General features: G+C 46.2%; 1 protein-coding gene across 1 annotated transcript; it reads left to right on the top strand.

Moving 5' to 3' along the window:
• The first annotated feature begins 20,856 nt into the window (after nucleotides 1–20,856).
• TMSB10 (thymosin beta 10) lies at nucleotides 20,857–21,872 on the top strand. Its single transcript, XM_037807071.1, has 3 exons — nucleotides 20,857–20,993; nucleotides 21,219–21,333; nucleotides 21,577–21,872. The coding sequence occupies exons 2-3, from the start codon at nucleotides 21,234–21,236 to the stop codon at nucleotides 21,609–21,611; spliced, it is 135 nt and encodes a 44-aa protein (XP_037662999.1). The 5' UTR covers nucleotides 20,857–20,993; nucleotides 21,219–21,233; the 3' UTR covers nucleotides 21,612–21,872.
• Nucleotides 21,873–22,081: the final 209 nt, after the last annotated feature.

Here is a 22,081-nt window from a genome sequence, read left to right as displayed (position 1 = left end):
CTTCTGGGCAAGGTCTCAGCTGCAGGGAGTTTCCTTGCCCTTCCAGTGGCCATTGCAGCCCATTTTGGGACAGCTCTAGCTCAGAGCCCCCCACCCCTCCGTGGGGAGAGGGGAGGGAGCTGCCGGGGCCCCTCTGCCAATCCCGCCTCCTTCCTCGGCCTCAGCCAGCCAGCAATCCCAAGGACACTCCTGAATAGAAACCCTGTCCAGGAAACCCTCGCTCAGAGTCTCCTTCCCTCTCCCCTCGGGAAGGCCGAGTGAGGCTTGCGATGGAAATAACATAACTAACTCCATCATCCAGAGACTCCACTCTCAGGAAACATCCAGACATGGGGATAGAAGAAAGAGAGAGCAAATGGGAGAGGCCTTCAGATTGTACATGTCAGGGGGAGTACACATCAAGCCCCACATTTCAATAATAAATACACAAACACAGTGTTTTTTAATGTCTTGGGGACGGCCTGAGCGCCCACTCCTGCAGATGGGACGTCGGGAGCCAGTGAAACGTGACTCAGTCTCTTCCTGCTCACAGCAGGCTCCTGGGGGTTCCTTCAGCCTCCCTGGGGGCATGCTCGGTCTTTGGGGGTTCCAGGGAGAGGAGATACCCCCGGCTCTGGAGGCAGCTACTGGTGGAGTCAATCAGGGTCTGTTTTCTCAGAGGAGTCAAGTTCTGGGGTCCCTTTGAATGCTCCGCCTTCCCTTTGGTCTCCCTGACTTTTCAGATCCCCTGAGGTCTGGCTGCCGCTTTCCTGAAGACCCCATTTCGACAGCCTTCCTGGGACCCCATTCACCGGCCCAGTTCACCCTGCAGCAGTGACAACCCCACCTCTGCACACTAATCAGTCAACCTCTTGGAAGACTTCCACAATTCCCCTGCAGGGCCCTTAAATTCCATGAGTGCCTCCAAAGGAAGTGGGAGCCGTCTAAGAGCAGGCTGCCTGATTTCTTCTGGGATGTGCCAACTTGGCTGAACTTCAGTTCTTAGTGAGTTAATCAAAAGCTAATCTACGTAGCGCTGTGACGCATTTTGCCGATGTAATTAAAGTACCTAGACAGCTGACTTTAAGAGATCATCCTGGGTCAGCTGGGTGGGCCTGACTTAATCAGTTAGAAGGCCTTGAATGAAGGCCTGAGGCTTGAGAGAGAGAGAGAAGAAATTCCCTGGAGTTCCATCCTACTTCTGATCATCCCTTCCCAGCTACCGGCCCTGGCAATTTCACACTTGTTTAGCAATCCCCCACTGTGCTGGTTTGAATGTCTTATGTCCCCCAGAAAAAGCCATATTCTTTGATGCAATCTTGTGGGGCAGACATATTAATGGAGATTAAGTTGTAACACTTAGATTAGGTTGTTTGCATGGAAATGTGCCCCACCCAACTGTAGGTGATAACTCTGATGGGATATTTCCATGGAGGCATGGCCCCACGCATTCAGGTGGAGCAATATAAATGAGCTGATGGGCAGAGGGAACTCAGTGCACCTGTGAGTGACATTTTGAAGAGGAGCTACAGCCAAGAGGGACACTTTGAAGAAAGCACAGGAGCTGCAGATGAGAGACAGTTTGAAGATGGCCATTGAAAGCAGACTCTTGCTCCGGAGAAGCTAAGAGAGGACAAATGCCCCAAGTGCAACTGAGAGTGACATTTTTGAGGAGCTGCAGCCTAGAGAGGCACGTCCTGGGAGAAAACCATTTTGAAACCAGAACTTGGAGCAGACACTGGCCACGTGCCTTCCCATCTAACAGAGGTTTCTGGACGCCATCGGCCATCCTCCAGTGAAGGTACCTGATTGTTGATGCATTGGACACTTTATGGCCTTAAGACCATAACTGTGTAACCAAATAAACCCTCTTTATAAAAGCCAGTCTATTTCTGGTGTTTTGCATTCCGGAAGCATTAGCAAACTAGAACACCCACAATCACATAAGCCAATTCCTTGTAACATCCCCCCCCCCCCCCGCCCAACTTCTCTCTTTCTCTGTCTATTGTCTCTCTATCCATCCACATATCCACCTATTGATTGATCTATCTATAATACATACATAAAATCTACTGGTTCTGCTTCTCTGGTTGAAGCCTGATGGACACATCCCCCCTCAGCCACCTCTATCCTCCTGGGTGGACACCACATGGGAGGCAGGGCCTTGCTACTCAAGGATTCCCCCAGAACTGGTTGTTTCTCTCCACACCTCTACTCCGTGCCCCAGCAAGGAGAAGGAGGCAAGAATGCTCAACCCTCCTCTCTCTTTTGAGACTCTTTACAGAAGGTTCCATTTTGTTTCAGGTCGGTGCATCCTCCTCCCAGCCCCTCCTTCTCAGTCCCCCATGGGACCTGCCTTCCTTTGCCTTCTCTTTGGTGCCAGTGTCCCTCACCCCGCACTCAGTCTCACTTCTTTTTGTGAGAATTAGATTAAATTTAGCTTTAACACAAGGTGGGGCAGCTCGGGGGGATGGCAGAGGATCAAGAAGCCAAGCTGTAATCAGTGGCCAGTCCTCCTGTTTATCCGCCCACTGTCCTTGCAAGGTGGAGACTCAGGGGGTGGAGGTTCCTAAAATAGCCTCATGACTTGTTACCAAACTAGCTCAGGCTGGCTCTGCAGTTTAAAGAACAAAGGAAAGAGTCCGGGGCATAACAATTATGGTCAGGGGTGGGGATTTGTTTCAAATATTCCAAGTTCCTCTGGGAGGCTTATTTTGAATGTTTCAAATTTGGGCAGGCTGTATGTTTCAAATTTTCAAGGGCTATTTAGGCCTGTCAAATAGAATGTAACCTCTGGAGTATCCAGCCACTTGAGAAACAGGGGAGGGACTTGCGAGTTAGTCCTAGGGAATAAATAATGGGTCTCTTGTTCTGGGTGCCAACCGCCCACATTTTTGTTGGGCGCCTGTTCTTGCAAGATCATGAATAAATTATTTTCTTCTCCACAATCGGGTGAGCATTTATTCCTTTTTAGGAATAGTGCTTGTTTCTCACATTTTCTCCCTAAGGACACTGTCCCCGAAAGAGCTCAGCAACATCAGGTCTTAATCACCCCAGGCTCGTGGACCTCAAAACTCTAAAACTAGCCCAGACCCCATTTCTGAACTCCACAACGGCCGCCAGTACCCCCGCCCCCACCCGGGCATCTTCCCTTGAATTGCCACAGGATCACCAAGTCCAACACGTGGAAGACACAACCCATCACACCTCATTTCTGCTTCCCCACTCAACCTTCTCCTCCACCTGAGTTCCCTCTCTTGGTTTATGATTTTAAAATGAGGATGCTAATGATGCCTACAACACAAGGTTGTTGTTGTGATAAAATGAGAAGAAGCATTCACAAGACCTTCAAAGATCTCATTTCGGTGAGGCCAGGTTGGTCTTAATCCAGGTGAGTGGAGTCCTGATAAGCAGAAGAAATTCCGATGCGGCCCATCAGTGGAAGCCAGAAGAAGCCAGAGAACGAAGCAGCTTGCCACGTGATGGAGGCTGAGACGCAAGTCAAGGAACCCCACGGATGGTGGCCAGCGCCAGACACTCCAGGGGAAAGCGTGGCCTGCCCATTCCTAGATGTGGACTTCCAGCCTCCAAAATGGCGAGACAGTCAACTGCTGTTGCTTAAACCAACCGGTGCATGATCTTTGTCACAGCAGCCCTGGCAAACTAGGACAAAAATAATAATAATCAAGCCAGGAGAGATCTGGGATATATCAGCAGGGACATTTAGCACCGAGTCTGGCACCTATCAAGACCTCGTGAGGTTAGTTAATTCTGTGACTGTCCCGATGTCACCCACGCCAGTTCTGTCACCCACCACCTACATTGATGGGGGAGAGTTACCATCCATCACATCCTCCAGCTTTTCATCCTCACTGCACTCCATGGGTCAGCCCCTCAACATCTCTTACCCAGATTCTTGCAGCCATCTCCTAACTGCTCTCCTGCATCCCTCAGATCATTGACAATCGGAAAACAGCAAACACAGCTGTGGTCCTTGAGATGTGCCAGCAACTGCTCTAAGCACTTTGCCATCCTCGTGTTGTTATCTTCACCAGTTAACAGATGAAGGCGCCGAGGCCATCCTTCCCTCGGCCTTAGCACCCTCTGGACCTCCCTCCTTGCTCCTCCTGGCTGCCCTCTGTTGGGGCCCAGATCCTAGCCCATCCTCCTGGGACCAGGAGACCTTGGGCAGCGTCCTCAAGTGCCCATCACCCAATGAACACGACGTGGTCTATGCACACAGTGGAATATTATTCAGCCATAAAAAAGGAGTGAAGTTCTGACACATATGACAACGTGGATGGACCCTGAAGACATCACGGTGAGTGAAATGAGCCAGACACAAAAGGGCAAATACTATATGAGCCCACTGATATGAAACAATTAGAATAAGCAAACTCATAGGGTCAGAATCTAGAATACAGGCTACCAGGGGATGGGTAGGAGGACAGGGAATGGGAAGTGAAGGCTTCAATTGCACAGAGTTCCTATTTGGGTTGATCATAAAGTTTTGGTAATGGATGGTGTTGATGGTAGCACAACATTGTGAATATAATTAACAGCACTGGATTATATATGTGAATGTGGTTAAAAGGGGAGATTTTATGTCCTATATATGTTTCTAGAATAAAAATTTAAATAACAAAAAACAGAACTGTGAACCCATTATAAATAACAGACTACAGTTGATAGTACAATTATAAAGTGTTCTTTAATAAATTTTAACAAATGTGCCACACTAATGCAAGGTGTTAATAATGGGACCTAGATAGGAACTCTATATTTAATGCATGATTTTTTGGTAAACCTACAACTTCTCTAATAAAAATAAGTAAAATTAAATTTAAATTGGGGCAATAATACTCCCTCCCAAGGTGGTCAGAAGGGCTCAATCCCTGGAAGTAGTTGTGGGTGACATTCTTATTATTGAGACAACTCAGGTAAAACATAAAATGTATAGCACCACACCTGGCATACACAAATACCCAATAAATGTCAGGTATTGTCATTATTAGTAGAAACACACCTTCCTAAAGGCTCAGCTCAAATGCCCACATCCCTGTGGACCAGCCCACACCTCCACTGAATCTGGTATAAACATGTCCTGCTATCCCCATCACCCACCATCGCTTCTATTTATTGACATCTATTTCCCATTACAGACCATCAGCATCTCAAGGTCAGAGGTCACGATGGCATGGATCCCCCTGCACCTGGCCTAGAGCAGCCCAGCTCCTGACAGGCACCCGGGAAATGGCTGTTGAATAAACAAGGGAGCAGATGAAAGAGGGAACCGTTTCAGGAGAACCCAGATTCCAAGGTGAGAAGTCCCTGGTTCACTCCACAGATTACAATAGGCATCAGTCCGTAGTTTGGGGACAAGCATCTGTAGGTTTGCATCAGATCCCAGTGGGCTTAGAGTTGGGGCTCGTGTTCTGGGCCCACACAGGGATCTCATGTCATCATGTTGTTCAAATGTTGGTGGGCATGTCCCCGGCCCCGCCTCTGCCCCTCGTCCCCAGCATACCCCATGTCTGGAAGCCTCCCCTGATTTCCTGGCAAACATTTTCTAATCCATCCCAGACATCGTCTGATCTTAATTTGAGCACTACGAAATTGTCTTCCACTCCATCATCACTATGCACTTCAAGACAACCCCATCCAAGCTTCCCCCAGGCCCCTTTTTAGCCTTAAAATTAAGCTCCGTAGCATTTATTGGGCAGCATGGAATGATCAGAGTAGAACAGTACTGAGAATAGCTCAGAAAATACTACAGAGAAGAAATTAGCCTAGTGCTGGGAAATTACCCAATAAGCCACAGTAGTTGAAATGCTCCCCTTCATATAAAATACACCACACCCACCCAAAGCTTTCAGACGCTTGATCTCGCTGAGCTTCACGACAGGTCTATTATTAGCTCAGATGAGGAAACTGAAGTTTAGAGAAGTGAAGTGATGTCAAAGGGCACGGGCTGGTAGAGGATGGAGCCAGATCTGCAGACCCCAGACCCCATGAGTTACCCTAGGCGCTTCATAACTATGTCTGAGTTTTCATGGGCCAAGGGGGATTTGCCTGAAAGCAAACCATTCCGTTCTGGAGGTGCAAAGAGAGTTAAGTGAAACCTTTTGTTCTACTTCCCTGTTATAAATTGTCACTCCCGCCCCAGTGAGCTGGTAACTGTCTTTTTATAAGGTCTGATTGCAGGGGAGGCCTCCAAGTTTGGCTTTAAGCCAAGGGGCAGCACACTGTCGCAAAAGAGACAGAAAAATAATATTAATTCTGAAAGGAACGAATCAACTAGAAAGAAAGTGGAGAGTTTGCATATTCTTTAAGGAGGATGAAAAATATAGTATGCAGAGGGGGTTAAATTTCTGGAAATCATGCAAATTAAACAGAGGGCAGAAATGAATGCAAATTGATAAAAACTGCAAAAATGAATAAAGAAACCGAGATTTATCCTGTAGACACGCTTGCATAGGTTGGTTGGTTGGTTGGTTGGTTTTAATTCACTGCAGCACTGTTTGTAGTGGTACCACCCTTAGATCCGGGAAAGAGGGGACACCACCCCCATATACAAGTTGCACACAGGCTCTGGACTAGGACTTCCCTTGCTGGGTGTCCTGGAGGCAAAGGGGCACTGCTCCCCAGTGCCAGAAAGTCTCGTGGGTAGACCAGCTGCCTGCACCAGAGATGGCGTTCCTGCAGTGTTTAGGAATGATTGGCATGTGGGAGCTGGGGTGAGTGCTTCTGCCACTCAAATCTTTCCGCTCAGCACACAAATGCCATAGATTCTCGCATAATGATGATCTCCAGTAGTGCCAAGCATCCCTCTTCCTACTCCAGCCTGGGATCCCAGAAATACACAGGCATCTGCACAGAATTCCCAACAGCTACAAATGACAGCCAAGGACTTTAACACACATGGAATGAAATAAGATTCTTTACATTGACCACGAGATGGACATTCAGGCTAGAATTGCAGAAAGTTTAAATTGTATAATATTACTAAATGAATTTAATTATATCTACCAAAGTTTAAATTAAATATCTTATTTTTAAATATTTTTATTTAAAATTTTGATATTCACTAATAATTAGTTGTATTTTGCTTTCGCTGATGTTAATATTTTGGAAGAAAACATTTTTGAACGCATACATGAAATTTACTTTTAACTTTTAAATTTTTTTATGTAATTGAATTCACCTTTTTGATGAAAATATATTCAAATTTTGTATGCTTGGAATACAATTACATTTTTTTTTAATGTTTTAGATCATTACTACCTGCAAAACATAAATTCTGTGAAAATCTTGATAACAACTCAATTAATAATTATGCTTACAAGAAACCGAGAAAAGTTTATGGAATAGATTTCTAATAATTTATGAATTATGTGTGTCTTTAATTTATTATTCTTTCAAACATCCATGACCCATCAATAAAACACCCAGACCTGCATATTTCTTATAGTCTGTCCTCTGTGATATTTCGCTCACTTTCAATTATATAGCAGCCATCACTTTCACATTTTTAAAATTGTGTTACAAAATTATATCTATTATGCAAGATGATAGAAGATATTGTATATAATGGTACATCGGCTTCCTTTGTAACTTAAATATTTGGGCATGTAGAGTGTGGGTCTCCATTTGGACTCTTGCCCTCGGTCCTGCAAATATTAGTGTGGGCCTAGTTTCTATTAGCAAACGACTGGAAAGAATATAAATGTACATCAATAGGGTGTTGGTTAAATAACCCTCGGTACATCCATATCATGGACGCTAGAGTAGCCTTTATAAGAAAAAGAAAAAATAGTGGACTCCAGGTCCAAATTGCTTGGGTTCAAATTCTGGCTCTACCACATACCAAATGCGGAACTTTAGGTTATTTAATCTTTCTGTGCCATAGTTTTTTCAACTGTAAATAAGGAAGTACTAGTACTTTGCTCTGAGACTGTTGTGAGATAAAAAGAATCAATATATCTAAACTATTTAGAACAGCAATGGACACAGTAAATTGAGCTATCAGTGTTATGTTCATTATTTATACTGATATGATGTAATCTCCAAGATACAGTGAGTGGAAAAAAAAGTGTGCTATCATTTGTGAAAACAAATAGAAGAACGTGTGTGTGTGTGTGTATTTGCTTACATCTTTGCTCAAGAAACTAATAATGGTGATTACTTCCGTGGAGAGAAATGAGAGAACTGGGGATTGAGGTGGGAGACTTTGTCACTGTATGTTCCAGCTACTCTGACTGCGTAACAAATCACCCCTCAAAACTTAGTGGCTTCCCCAGGGGTGACCCCCAGGGACGTGAATCCCCCTGGCAACGCAGGAACTGATTCCTGGAGATGAGCCTGAACGCAGCACTGTGGGATTGAGAGGATCTTCTTGACCAAAAGGGGGAAGAGAGATGAAACAAAGTAGGGTTCCAGTGGATGAGAGATTTCAAATGGAGGCGAGAGGTCACTCTGGAGGGTATTCCTTTGTGCTATATAGATATCACCTTTTAGTCCTTAGTGTGTTGGAATAGCTAGAGGGAAATACCTGAAGCTGTCAAACTGCAACCCAGTGCCCTTGGTTCTTGAAGACAATGGTATAACTACGCAGCTTGCACAGTGTGACTGTGTGACTGTGAAAACCTTGTGGCTCGCACTCCCTTTATCCAGTGTATGGACAGATGAGTGGGAAAATGGGGACAAAAATTAGCTGAAGAATAGGGTGGGATGGAGGGGATGGAAAGATTTAGGTGTTCTTTTTTGCTTTTATTATTTTGGAGTAAGGAAAAGATTCAAAAATTGATTGTGGTGATGAACACACAACTGTATGATGGTGCTGAGAATAATTGATTGTACATTATGGATGACTGTAAGTTATGTGAATATATCTCAATTAAAAAAAGTAAATGAACAATGGGGGGAGGAGGGGAATGGGATGTTTTAGAAGTTCTTTTTTATTTTAATTTTTATTTTATTTTTTGGTGTAATAAAGGTGTTCAAAGTTTGTGGTGATGAATGCACAACTATATGCTGATACTGTGAACTGATTATACACTTTGCATGATTGTATGTTATGTGATTATAGGTCAATAAAATTATATTTAAAAAAAATAAAATAACAACAATCATGTATAAAATTTCATGGTTTCTGTGAATTAGGAAATCAGACAGTGTCCAGGAGAGACAGCACATCACTGATCATTTTGTCTGTGGTCTTTACCCTCTCATTGATCCTATTTCATTCAGCCAATATTTTGGGTCAAGGCTCCAAGTCTGTGTCCCCCATCAGACTGTATGATCCTTGAGAATGAGGATCACGACTTATTATCTCAGTATCACTCACAGGGCCTAGCACCGGTTCTTTGCACAGAGTAGATGCTCAGAAAAATCTTGGTGGAACAAATGAAGGAATAACAATACATTTTCTCCATAGCCCTTTTAGTCTTCCTTTCCCCATGCCAGGTATGCCCCTACCTCTTCAGCGGCTAATGGCTAATACCAAGCCACAGAGATTGAAATTTCACAATCTGTTTTTTGTTTCCTTGGCTTAAAAGCATTGGGTTGACTTAAACAATGGGAATTTTATTAGTCCACGAAAAACTCCAAATCAAGGCGTCATCAAAGGGATGCTTTCTTCCAGAAGACTGGCGTTCTGGGGCTGGCTGCTGGTGACCCTTGGTCCTGGGCTCCTCTGTCCCACGGCAATGCACATGGCGGCCTCTCCTGGCCTCTCCCTTCCCTTCCGGATTCTGTTGACCTTCAGCTTCTTGTTTCCCTTGACTTTCTCTCTTTTTCCTTCTGAGTTTCCTTTTGTTATAAAGGACTCCAGTAGCAGAATGAAGACCCATCCTGATCGGGCTGGGCCACACCTCAGCTGAAGAAACCTCATCAAAAGGTCCTACCTGCAATGGGTTCCCGCCCACAGGAAGGGTGTGAACATGTTTTTCTGGGGTACAGAGCTCCAAACCACCACACAACCGTAGGAACCAAACCTTATTTGTTTTTTGATATAAATATCTTAGAATGACTTTTTAAAGAATTTTATCAACTTAGAGCAGGGAGTAGAGACTAGAGGGCTGTGGTCCCATGGGCTAGCACTGGTGCAGAGAGCAGACTTCACAGACGGATCAGGGACAGGCACAATTCTAGACACTGTGGCTTCCCATTAAGACATATACAAGCAGCCAAGGGGGAAATATTCACTTGGAAAAGAAAAAAAAAAAAAAAACTTCTTTAATGTTTAAAAGGAAACATAGAAGACAGAATAGCCTATCAAAAAGTAAAATCAGTATTATGTTAACAACTAGCACCAAACTTCCAAGGAGGAAAAGAATGATTTGGGGGAAAAATATCAATAAGTTGCTTGTGGTATAAGGGAGGCCTATGAATCCCCTCACAGCAAGAATTGAGAGAGCAAAGAGTAGCTAAGCTGTTCTGCCAGAGAGAAAGACAGGAGTTGGCATTTTTGAAAGGGAAGAATGAAGAGGGGAAAGAAGGAAACAGAAAGGGAGAGAAACAGAGTGAAGAATATGATTTTGAGGCCCACTGTGGGAAGCATGAGGGGATGGCCCTGTAGCACAGAAAGGACTTTTACAGTCGAGGATGTGTCATAAAAAATATAATTAGGGCCAAAAAGCATATGAAAAGAAATATAACGTCCTTAGCCATTACGGAAATGCAAAGCAAAGCCATAATGAGATACCACTTCATGCCCGCAAGGATGGCTATTATTTTAAAAGGGGGGAAATAATCCTGTTGCAGAGGATCTGAGGAAATTAGAACTCTAGTGCATTGTTAGTGGGAATGTAAAATGATGCAGTCACTCTGGAAAGCAAATGGCAATTCCTCAAAAAGTTAAATATAGGATTACCCTTTGACCTGGGGATTCCACTCCTAGATATATACAGAAAGAAAGTGCAAACAGGGTCTCAAACAGATACCTGTACACCAATGGTCGTAGCAGCATAATATTCACAATTGCCAAAAGGCTGAAACAGCCTGTGTCCATCAACAAATGGACAGGTAAATGAAATACAGTCCATACACACAATGGAATATTATTAGGCCATAAGAAAGAATGAAGTTCTGAGACAAGCCACAACATGGAAGAACCATGAAAACAATATGCTCAGTGAAATAAGCAAGACAAAAGGACAACTATTGTATAATACCATTTTTAAAAGATGTCTAGAAACAGCGAATCCACAGAGATAGAAAATGGATTAGCAGTCAGATTAATAGATTACCAGAGCACAGGAGGGAGAAGGGGGGGGTATATGCTTCGTGGAGATGGCACGTGTAAATAAAATTTTATATTTTATATTTTATATATATATACACACACATATATATGCATATAAGTTTGCCCCTCCCCTTTACCCACAAACCTTTACTTTATGTCCCACACACCAGCCTTGCATTCATAGTTGCTTCGAAGAAGGAAATCAAGGTCAAAGGCTGCCTGTCGTGTTCAAATGTGCACCAGCATGGAGAAACAAGAATTCAAGGAGACCCAAGAGGACCACAAGAGCAGAATATTCCTGATAATTCAGCAAAATCATGGAGAAGCATCAAACAGGAGTTGGAATCAGACCTCAGAGGAACCCTAAGGACATCTGGGTTACATATAACATTTCAGAAATATTTTTCTCGTAAAGATGAAAGGAGATTTAGGAGCTGAAGGAATGATTTCTCAACAACAGATGTTAAGCCAATGACCAAAAAGATCTCACTACAGCAGTGTTTGAACTGCTGGTCAAAACCAATTAGTGGGTGATAAAATCAAGTTAGTGGATCACAGTTGGCATTTTTAATGAAAAAACAAAATTGAAAAGAGTCGTGCAACACCACTAGTCATTAGGGAAATGCAAATTAAAAATATGATGAGATAACATTACACACCTATTATAAAAGCTAAAATTAAAAATAGTTTACCATACCAAATGCCAGTGAGGAATCAAGTATGCAATCTGTCATGCATTTGCTGGTGGCAGTGTAAAACGGTACAGCCACTCTGAAAACTCGTTTGGCAGTTTCTTATAAAACTAAGTATACACTTTCCCTACGACCCAGCAATCACTGTCCTGGGCATTTATCCCAGAGAAATAAAAACTGTACACTGTACACAAATGTTATAGACACTTTGCTTTTTAATAGCCCCAAACTGGAAATAACCAAAATACTCCTCAACAGGTGGTACACCCATGCCATAAAATTCTCAGAAATAAAAAGTAATGAACTATTTATACACTCAACAACTTGGATGGATCTCAAAACCATGTTGCTGAGTGGGAAAAGACCATGTCAAAAAGATACCAACCATGTGATTCTATTATATAACATTCTTCAATGACAAAATTATAGAGATGGAGAACAGATCAGTGGTTGCCAGGGGTTACGGATGGAGGTGGTGGTGAGTGGGCCATACAGGGGGTAGCACAGGGGGATTCCCTTCGTGGTGGTGTCATAGATCTGTAACTTGATTGTCATGGTAGTTACACAACTCTATACATGCAATAAAACTGCACAGAACACACACACACACACACACACAAATAAATGCATATAAAACAGTGAACTCTGAACAAGGTCTGTGGATTGCACCAATATCAATTTCCTGGCTTTAAAAATAATACTGTAACTTATTTATATAAGTTTTTACCACTGTGTGAGGATCTGGGAGAAGAACGCAAGCAGGGGACCCCTCTGTACTATCTCTGCAACTTCCTGTGAGTCTATAATTATTACAAAAGTAAAAGCTTAGAAAAAATGAGTAGAATATAGCACAGAATTTCAGAGTGCCTCACTCACCATAAGCGTGAGTATTGTTCTGGTGAAACTTTTGTTTCATTTGTGGGCTCTGGCGAGTATAGGGTCTCAGTGTGAAACGTACTTCGTTGGGGTGGAGGTGGGGCGTGTCGAGGTCAAAGACAGTTTGAAAACCACTGATCTCCAGCAAGCTCAGCAGACTCAAAAGACCAAGAGAGGCTGGGCAGAACATGTGAAGAAGTGAAACAGGTCTGGCCTATTAGACGTCTGCAATCACCTCATATGAGTCACAGTTCTTGCCATGGCAGCTTTCATAATGATATAAACATTCCTTACTTCCACAAATAAATATACTCTTTCTTATTTTTCATGACTCCCACGGCACTCCTGGTCTACCTTTTCCCCCACTTTTGATAGTGAATTGGGTCATCTATTGCCAAGTACCAAATTACCCCAAAGCTTAGCAACATAAAACAGCAAACCCGTGTGATCTCGCAGGTTCTGGGAGCAGCTTAGCTGGGTGCTTCTGGCCCAGGGTCCCTCGTGAGGTTGTGGTGAAACTGTGGGCCAGGGCTGTCGTCATCTGGAGATGTCCCAGGTAGGCCTGGGGTCCTCGCTCGCTGTTGGCTGGAGACTTCAGGTCCTTATCTTGTGGGCCTCTCCAGGGGGCTGCCGGCAACAGAGCAGCTGGCTTTCCCCAGAGTGAGAGAGCTGAGAGAGAGAGAGAGAGAGAGAGAGAGAGAGAGAGAGAGAAGAGAGGAGAGGAGAGGACCAAACACCAAAATGGAAATTGCAGTCATTGTATGACATAATCTCAGAAATGACATACTACCACTTCTACCACATGTCATTGGTCAAAGAAACCAACCATGGTACAATACAGGGGGACTACACGAGGTTGGGAACAGAGGGTCCTTGGGTGCCATCTTGGAGGCTACTGCAGCAGAACCTGACCCGTTTTTCATAACCCTCCCCCCCACCACCACTGCCGGAGCAGCTCCCTCCCTAACTAGGTTGCAGAAGTTTCCATTTCTCTTTTCTCCAAAATTCCCACCTACACACCCCATAGGTTAGTTCTTGTTTTAACAGCTCTGGTCAGACCAGCCTTAATTAGCTTTAACAGAGACCTGAACTTAAAATGACCCCAGGACATAAAATATCCTGTGAGTGAAATCAAGATGAGCAAAGAGACAACAGGAAAGAGGAATATCACACCTGAAGAAAAGCAAGAGGTCTGACCATTACAAAATCTGGCAACAGCACAAGCCCAATCCTCAAAGATAACAAGAGAACCCATCAGCCAATGTTAATAACCAACTTGCCATCCCTAATTTAAATGTAGACACAGCCAATGATAATAGCCAACCTGCAATCCTAAATTTGAATGTTTACTAGCCAATCCCAATGTGCCAATAGCCCTACCATCCCTAGCCCCATCTCACTTTGTTGAATCCAATAAATACCCCTCACCTTACCAGCTCACAGAGGCAGCTCTGAGGAACTATTTATCCTCCTGCCTCTGCAAGGCTAGTCTTTGCTGAATAAACTTTTTCTCTTCTCAAAATCCCTGTGTCTGCTGATTAATTTTGTGTGCATTGGGCAAAGACTCACTTTTGAGCCATACTGCTACCAGAGCTTGAGACCAGAAACAAGAAAATTTCTCTACTATAAGCAAAATGCTACCACAAATATGATAAATGGCAAGTGACACAGATCTTGATGCTGGGAACACATCAGGGACTACGGTGGGGACTCCAGGATAGTGAAGAGGACATGCCCCCAGTTCAAGGCGGCAACCGCTAAGCCTGGTGTTGCCATGAGAAAATATAGACCCCCTCATGGCCAGAGCTTCATTGTAGAGATTTTCCACGATTCGAATATTGGCTCAAGTTTTTTGTTAAATTGAACGTGGCCTAACAAAACACATATACCCGTTGGATCTAGCCTGCCAGTGTGCCAGCCTCTACAAGGTCAAAGCAGGTGTGAGCAGAAGTTAGGAGCTCAGGCTTCGAAATAAGCCAGACATGGATTCAAGCCCCTAGAATGCCAGTTACTAGCTGGGTGACCTCCACCAAGCCTCAGATTCCTCCTTGGAAAGCAGAGATGATCAAAATATTGCCCGTTCACACTATTTGGATGCAGGGTACGTAACAATAACTGCTCCATGATGTCAGTTGCTGTCGTTATTGCTATTCTAGCACCATGGATGAAAACCGAAACAAGCTTCTCACTCTCACTGTGGCTATTAGCCATGTGGGGTCCCTAAGCACGTGCCAAAATTTATTCAAGAGTTCATCCACGCATCTACAGAGCAGAACAATGAGTACAGAGGCTGACCCCAAAAGCCCACTGTACTTCCGTTTATCTTGAATGAGTACTTAAACTTCATGACCAAAGAAGAGAAAAGAGTATTTTGATGATATGGAAAATACAGAGGTCGCTTCCTGATTTGTTTGCTTCCCAGTCCTCCTTTGTGTGAATGACACAGAGTATTTTCAGGTTAGCAAAACTGACACCCCAAAAGTGGCTGTTTCACAATTGGAGTGGCAGCAATAGACGGACCAGGGTTGTCACATGGGGAAAAGCCATTTTGATCCCATGTGAGCTCCCTCTGGCCCCAGGCACAAACCCCCTCTGTAACAGTCCAGCTGCTTGGCTATCCACTTCTCATTGAATGCCTCCAATGACAGAGAACTCATGACCTCACCCAGAGTAGCTCATTCCATTTTTAACTAGGAAGTTTATGCACTCGTTCAAAGAATACTGATTGAGCATCTGCAATATGTCAGGAGCTTGCACAAGGAACTAGGAATATGATGGTGAACGAGACAGATGAAGTCACCTGTTTCCTAGTGTAGGAGCCAGATAATAAACAAAGAAATGAATGTATAACATGATTGTTAGAGATGTATTCTATGAAGAAAAATGAGACAAGGAGAAGGGCTAGATCATCACAGGAGTGTGACTCTTTAAAGATGGCCAGTAAGGGTTCTCCGAGGATGGGACATATAAGCAGGTTCCTAAATGAAGTAAGAAAGTCCACATGTGAATATCAGGATTAAGAAGAGCATCTCAGGCTGAAGGAACTGCCAGGACAAAGGAAATCTGGACTGAACACCTTCCCAAGCATCCAGCCCAAAGCCCACTGTCACATGAGGGTTAACCATGTGTGCTGGCTTGAAGCGTTTGTGTACCCCAGAAAAGGCCATGTTCTTTTAATCCATTCCTGTGGGTGCAGATGTGTTGTGGACGGGACCTTTTGATTAGGTTATTTCAATTGAGATGCGAGCCACCTCATTCAAGGTGGATCTTGTCTTCCTACTGGCGTCCTTTATAAGAGGATAAAAGTGACAGAGAAGCTAAGAGAGACAGAAGCTGAGAGAGATGAAATTGAGAGAAGCTCATGGAAAAAAATTCCCAGAGAAGCTGACAGAGGACACACAGAAGCTCATAGAAGAAGCCACTGGAGCCAGAAGCTGAAAGCAGTGAAACCCAGGAGTGAAGGACCAGCAGATGCCCGCCATGTGCCTTCCCATGGGACAGAGGTGTCCCGGATGCCGGCAACCTGTCTTCAGGGTCCAAGTATCATCCTGTCAATGCCTTGAGTTGGACATTTTCATGGCCTAAGAACTGTAAATTGCAAGTTAATAAACCCCCATTGTAAAAGCCAGTCCATTTCTGTTATATCGCATTCCAGCAGCTTTAGCAAACCGGAATACCACATTAATCACATCTCTCCATCCTGTTACTCCAGGGGTTGGTGTTTGGACCAAGAGGCTCCATATCTGTCCCTATCAGATTCCCCTCATTACATTTTGTCCAGTTTTCCAACGGATCCAGCTTGCCCTGGGGTTTACAGACATGTATCCTCCTTAATGTCATCAGATGAGATTCTATCTATATCCCCATTCAAGTCCCTGATGGAAAACATCAAATCAGGACAGGCCTGAGGGACAGAGCCCCATGGCAAACCTCCAAAAGCTCCCCCCATGCCCAGCTTGACAGTTACAGAGCCTCCCTCTTCAGCACTACATTTTCCAGGGTATCCTTCTCAGAAGAGAAGACGGAAATGAAATAGGAGTTGAACGGTTCAGCCTTCTTTGTGCCATCTGTGAGCAGTGCACAATCTGCTCTCAGCAGCAGGCCGAGATGGTGCCAGACAGAACTGGCATCCCACGTCACAAGTAAACACAACCATGAGCATGAGAGTTACCTACCAGCTCGTCGTCATTTATCGGTGACGTGAGACTCAGGCCCTCCACCCCACACCCAGCACACCTTCAGACAAGACGCAGACCTTCTATAAATATGAGTGTTACGTTCAATACTGGCTATGATTTTTCCAACTTATAGAGTTCCAGTTATCTGGTATTGTGTGACAAGACACCCAAGACATCGTGCCTTAAAACAACAACTACTGCTAATGTGCTCACAGACATAGGGGACTGGTGGTTTTATGGGCTGAGCCCTCTACCACAGGACTTGCCCTTGTGAAGACGGTTGCTGCAAAGGAGAGGCTAGGCCTCCCTATAATTGTGCCTAAGAGCCTCCTCCCGAATGCCTCTTTGTTGCTCAGATGTGGCCCTCTCTCTCTACCTAAGCCAACTTGAAAGGTGAAATCACTGCCCTCCCCCCTGCATGGGATCAGACACCCAGGGGAGTGAATCTCCCTGGCAACGTGGAATATGACTCCCGGGGAGGAATGTAGACCCAGCATCATGGGATGGAGAACATCTTCTTGACCAAAAGGGGGATGTGAAATGAAATGAAGTAAGCTTCAGTGGCAGAGAGATTCCAAAAGGAGCCGAGAGGTCACTCTGGTGGGCACTCTTATGCACACTTTAGACAACCCTTTTTAGGTTCTAAAGAATTGGGGTAGCTGGTGGTAGATACCTGAAACTATCAAACTGCAATCCAGAACCCATGAATCTCGAAGGCAATTGTATAAAAATGTAGCTAATGAGGGGTGACAATGGGATTGGGAAAGCCATAAGGACCACACTCCCCTTTGTCTAGTTTATGGATGGATGAGTAGAAAAATGGGGGAAGGAAACAAACAAACAAACAAACAGACAAAGGCAGCCAGTGTTCTTTTTTACTTTAATTGCTCTTTTTCACTTTAATTATTATTCTTGTTATTTTTGGGTGTGTGCTAATGAAGGTGTCAGGGATTGATTTAGGTGATGAATGTACAACTATGTAATGGTACTGTGAACAATCTAATGTACGATTTGTTTTGTATGACCGCGTGGTATGTGAATATATCTCAATAAAATGAAGATTAAAAAAAAAAAACGACGGCCACGCTTATTTTGTCTGTGCATCTGCTGTTTGTGCGGGGCAGTCTGTCTCGCCTTCTCTTTGCAACAGCGGGGCCGTGTGAAGCTACTTGCGTGACGCTGGTGGAAGGTGCTGTCGCTTCTGACCTCAGCTGTGGCTGGAACCCCTAGATGTGGTCTTGCCTGAGAGAGAGAGCCAGGCAGAAGCTGTGTGGCCTTGTATGACCTGGCCTCATAAGTCACAAAGCATCATTTCCACCCCATTTTATTCCCTAAAAGATGAAGACACAGGCCAGTTCATGTTCAAAAATGATGGGAGGGGGTGTCAACAAATATGCCGGCAGTTTAAAACCTCTGCCCATGGGACTGGGAGAGACTGACAGATTTGACCATCGTTCTCAAGCAATGGATGCCAAAGAGGCTATCCATTTTCCAAGAGATGGACCACAGGGCCGTACTGAGAAAGAATGAGGAACATTTGCAAGCCCACTTTAAAGCTCCCACTTTTGAAGTGTGGGAATCCTGTGAGCTTGTTATGTCTGAAACATGTGTCTCCATAACTATATTTAGAAGAAACAGATTCCTCATTTCCCAAATAAAAGGGAGGTTGGAATTGGAGTTTACCGTGAGTCCACAAGATTTTTGCCCCAGGGATAGTAAGTTTATCGTTCAGTGCAGGGTTCAGCTAAAGGACCATCGTTTAGGAAGACTGAATGTTTCAATCCTGGGGCCAAAGGTGAGGGTCAGGAAGGTAATGCCTAAAAAAATGCATGATGCTGCGTCCACAAGGGAAACAAGGGCAGTGAAACCCTCCAAAAAGCTACTGACTCTGGGTGTACTGATAATTTCATGTTCAAGTTTGGCAGATCCTGCAACAGGGTTCAGCCGAGACTGCTCCCAGTTTGTCCAACGCCCACTTTCTTCTTCTCCTAGGCACACAGCTAGACTACATTTCCCACCCTCCTTTGCAGTTAGGTGAGACCAGGTGACTGAGTACTGGCCAAAGAAATGACAGCAGAAGAGATGGAGACCACTTCCAAGCCTGGACTGTGAAAACACCAGCAGTTCTCCACCGTCTCCTCTTCCCCCATCCACTGGCTTGGTGGAGTGGACTTTGAGGACCTAGAAGAGGACAGAGTCACAAGACAGAAGGGTCCCAGGTACCTGATCACCAGGTGCAGGAGAGTTGCCTGACCAGGAACACCAGCAAAGAATGTTGTTGCAAAAGCAAGAAATATACTTTTTTCTATTAAGCCACTTTTGAGGCTGTTTGTTATGGATGTTTGCCTTTCTTGATTGAAAAGTTGAATTACTGGTCAGGAAATAATCACTCCCCTCCCCCTCCACCATGGGGGGTGGGGGGAATATTTCCCTGCCCTGTGGATGTTGGGCTTGGCTATATCACTTGCTTTGGTCAATGGAATGTTAATGGACATGACGTTAGCAAAAGCCTAAAGTGTGTTTACACCCATATCAACATTTGTATACTCTTAAGTTGCAGCCGTTTTGTGGTTCTGCCATCACTCTGAGAGGAACAAGCTCCAGTTATCCCCCTGGTCCACAGACAAAGAGAGGCCTTGGAGTAGACTTGGACCCAACCCCAAGCTGGGAGCCAAGCCTGGTCTACCCCAAGCCAGCACCAGCTGACCTGCAGATGTGTGATGAGAAGAATGTTTTAAGTCACTGAGTTTGGGGGATTGTTTGTTACACGGCATTTTCTGACCCATGCACAAATAAAGTAGAAGTGTGGCATTCTAAGGGGGCCGCCATATTTGGCTTCTACTTGATGCCTGTTGTTTATCTCATTTAGGCTTTATGCCAACCCTACTTTACAGAGAAAGAAACTGAGGCACAGGAAAGGATTTGTCCAAGGCACACAAGGAGTTAGCTGTGCCAAACTCATAAGCCTAAGCTTTTCTCCCACTGTTCCAAACACTCTAACAGAATGTGAGAAAAGTAAATAAAATCAGGAAGGGAAGGCACAGAATTAAGGATGTTTCCACCAAATCCCACTTTAACAGAGCTCAGTAATATGCTTGCTATTTGAGAAAGGAAAAGTTCAGGGCAAAGAAAAAACATGACCAGCTTCACCCTGTGGGTTGTTAATTTCTGGACTTACAACCTAAAGATTTGGATAATTGCAGGATACCATTCCTGTAAGTGGTTAACAAGAAAAACAAGAACGTTTGAAGGGATATGAGTCTCCAGCACCTTCAAGGTTAACTTCAAGGGGGAAAGTCACACCCTCTGACACAATGTCTGGTAGCCGCGGGAGAGAAAGAACACCGTGTTCCCCCCCACCTCCCTTCAGACAATGCTTGGGGCGAGCAGTCAAGGGGCATCCGCCCCCGGTTCCTGCAGGGGTCGCCTCGCTCAGGGTAGGGGGAGACCCCAAGAGGGCATCTGGCCCCCAACCTGAGAAAAGAGCACTGGACACCCTCAGCTTGGGCTCTTTTGAGTGCAGGGCGGGTGTGGACCAGCAGAGGCCAGAGACGTGGGGAATGGCATAGGGGTGATGTGTCTCCTGCGAGCAGGGACTGCTGCAGAGGGCGCGTGCACACCCGCACACCCACAACTACACACACACACACACACACACACACGCGGCCTCCACGCCCGTTCTGCGGGGTGAGCTGCAGATTCCCGGAAGGGGGGAGCACAGCCCCCAAAAGGAAACCCAGAGGCCTTGTACGAGGCGCGCCCACCCCGCAGGCGCCTGCAGCCTTCAGGCCCCGGGACGCGGGTAGCGGGGGCTGCGGGGCGAGAGGAAAGCCGTGCCCCGCCAGCCGAGAGCCCCCGCGCGCCCCCGCCCCTCGGGTGCCAGCGCCGCCCCCGCTGCGGCGGGCGAGGGGCGGGACCTGGCGCGGACTATATAAGGCACGGGGCGGGCGCCGCTCTTTTGTCTCCGGCTGCAGCAGCGCGAGTGGGAGCACCTGGAGTTTGTGCCGGGAGCTAGGCGCCGCGGTGAGCGCTGTGTTGGGGCGGGAGCTCCGCTTGGGTGGGGTTGGGGCACCCGGCGGGCGTCCCCCTCCACCGGGATCCGGGGTGGGGGTGGAGGGGGGACCACCACCGAGCGGGGCGGTGGTGCGGGGTGCGTCCGGGACTCGCGGCCCTAGGGCTCCGGGGAACGCCCCGGCGGAAGCGCCACGTCTGGAGGCGCCGGGCCAACCGCCGGGGTTTGCCCGCTAGGATCGAGTGGAGAAAATGGCAGACAAGCCGGACATGGGGGAAATCGCCAGCTTCGATAAGGCCAAACTGAAGAAGACGGAGACGCAGGAGAAGAATACCCTGCCGACCAAAGAGAGTGAGTGTCCCCCACCACCCACCGCCTCCCGCTGCGCGAGCCCCCACCCCGGCCGGGCCCGCCCTTCCCCTCCCCCCACGCTGCCAAGGCACCCTTCCTCTCCCGCGAAGCGCCCCAAGCTGCTCCTTTAATCTCTAGACCTCGTGGGTGCCTCGCCTACCCCCGGTTTGTAAGCGGCGCGGTGGGGGGAGGGAAGTGCAAGGTGTCCCCACCCCCCCCATGCACGCTTCCGGCTCTCCCCAGCCATTGAGCAGGAGAAGCAGAGTGAAGTCTCCTAAGAGCCGAGAGGAGTCCCCACCCCCGTCATCTCCGAGGCCCCAGTGGCGAGGTCGACCCCGAGCCACCTCCAAAGCTGGACGCGAGATGGACGCGAGCGACAAGCTGCACTGTGAACCCGGGCACGCCCCGCTGTCGCCACTGGCCCGGGGGTCTCTCTGCGGATCTCCCATTCGGACTGCCAAATTTTCGGGTTTGCCCTGGGATGTTACTGAAAATTATTTGTGTGATTGGTGAAAATAAAAGACACCTCGTGGCGTGGCTGGCGTGGTCCGACTTGCTTCGTTGAGCGTGCACTGGGCGTTCGGCTGCAGCAGAGCTCCAGGCGCTGGAATCGGGGTTCCTGCCGCAGCGGGGGAGGGGGGCGCGCGAATGTCTTGAGGGGGGGTGTTTTTTTAATTTGGGCCCTACCAGCCTCCATGAGATTTTCTGGGCTATTAGCTGCCTAGCTCTTGTTGATAAGGCGGTCCCG

This window comes from Choloepus didactylus, chromosome 17 (assembly GCF_015220235.1).
Source record: "Choloepus didactylus isolate mChoDid1 chromosome 17, mChoDid1.pri, whole genome shotgun sequence".
In the NCBI taxonomy this organism is placed as follows: Eukaryota; Metazoa; Chordata; class Mammalia; order Pilosa; family Megalonychidae; genus Choloepus; species Choloepus didactylus.
Note: the sequence above shows the minus strand (reverse complement) of the source record. Positions and strands in the feature narration are given on the sequence as shown.

Excerpts from the sequence above, each read along its gene's own strand:
- TMSB10 (XM_037807071.1), top strand. The coding sequence starts at position 21,234 with ATGGCAGACAAGCCGGACATGGGGGAAATCGCCAGCTTCGATAAGGCC. Across the intron at positions 21,334-21,576 it reads TACCCTGCCGACCAAAGAGA|CCATTGAGCAGGAGAAGCAG; the intron begins GTGAGTGTCCCC and ends GGCTCTCCCCAG.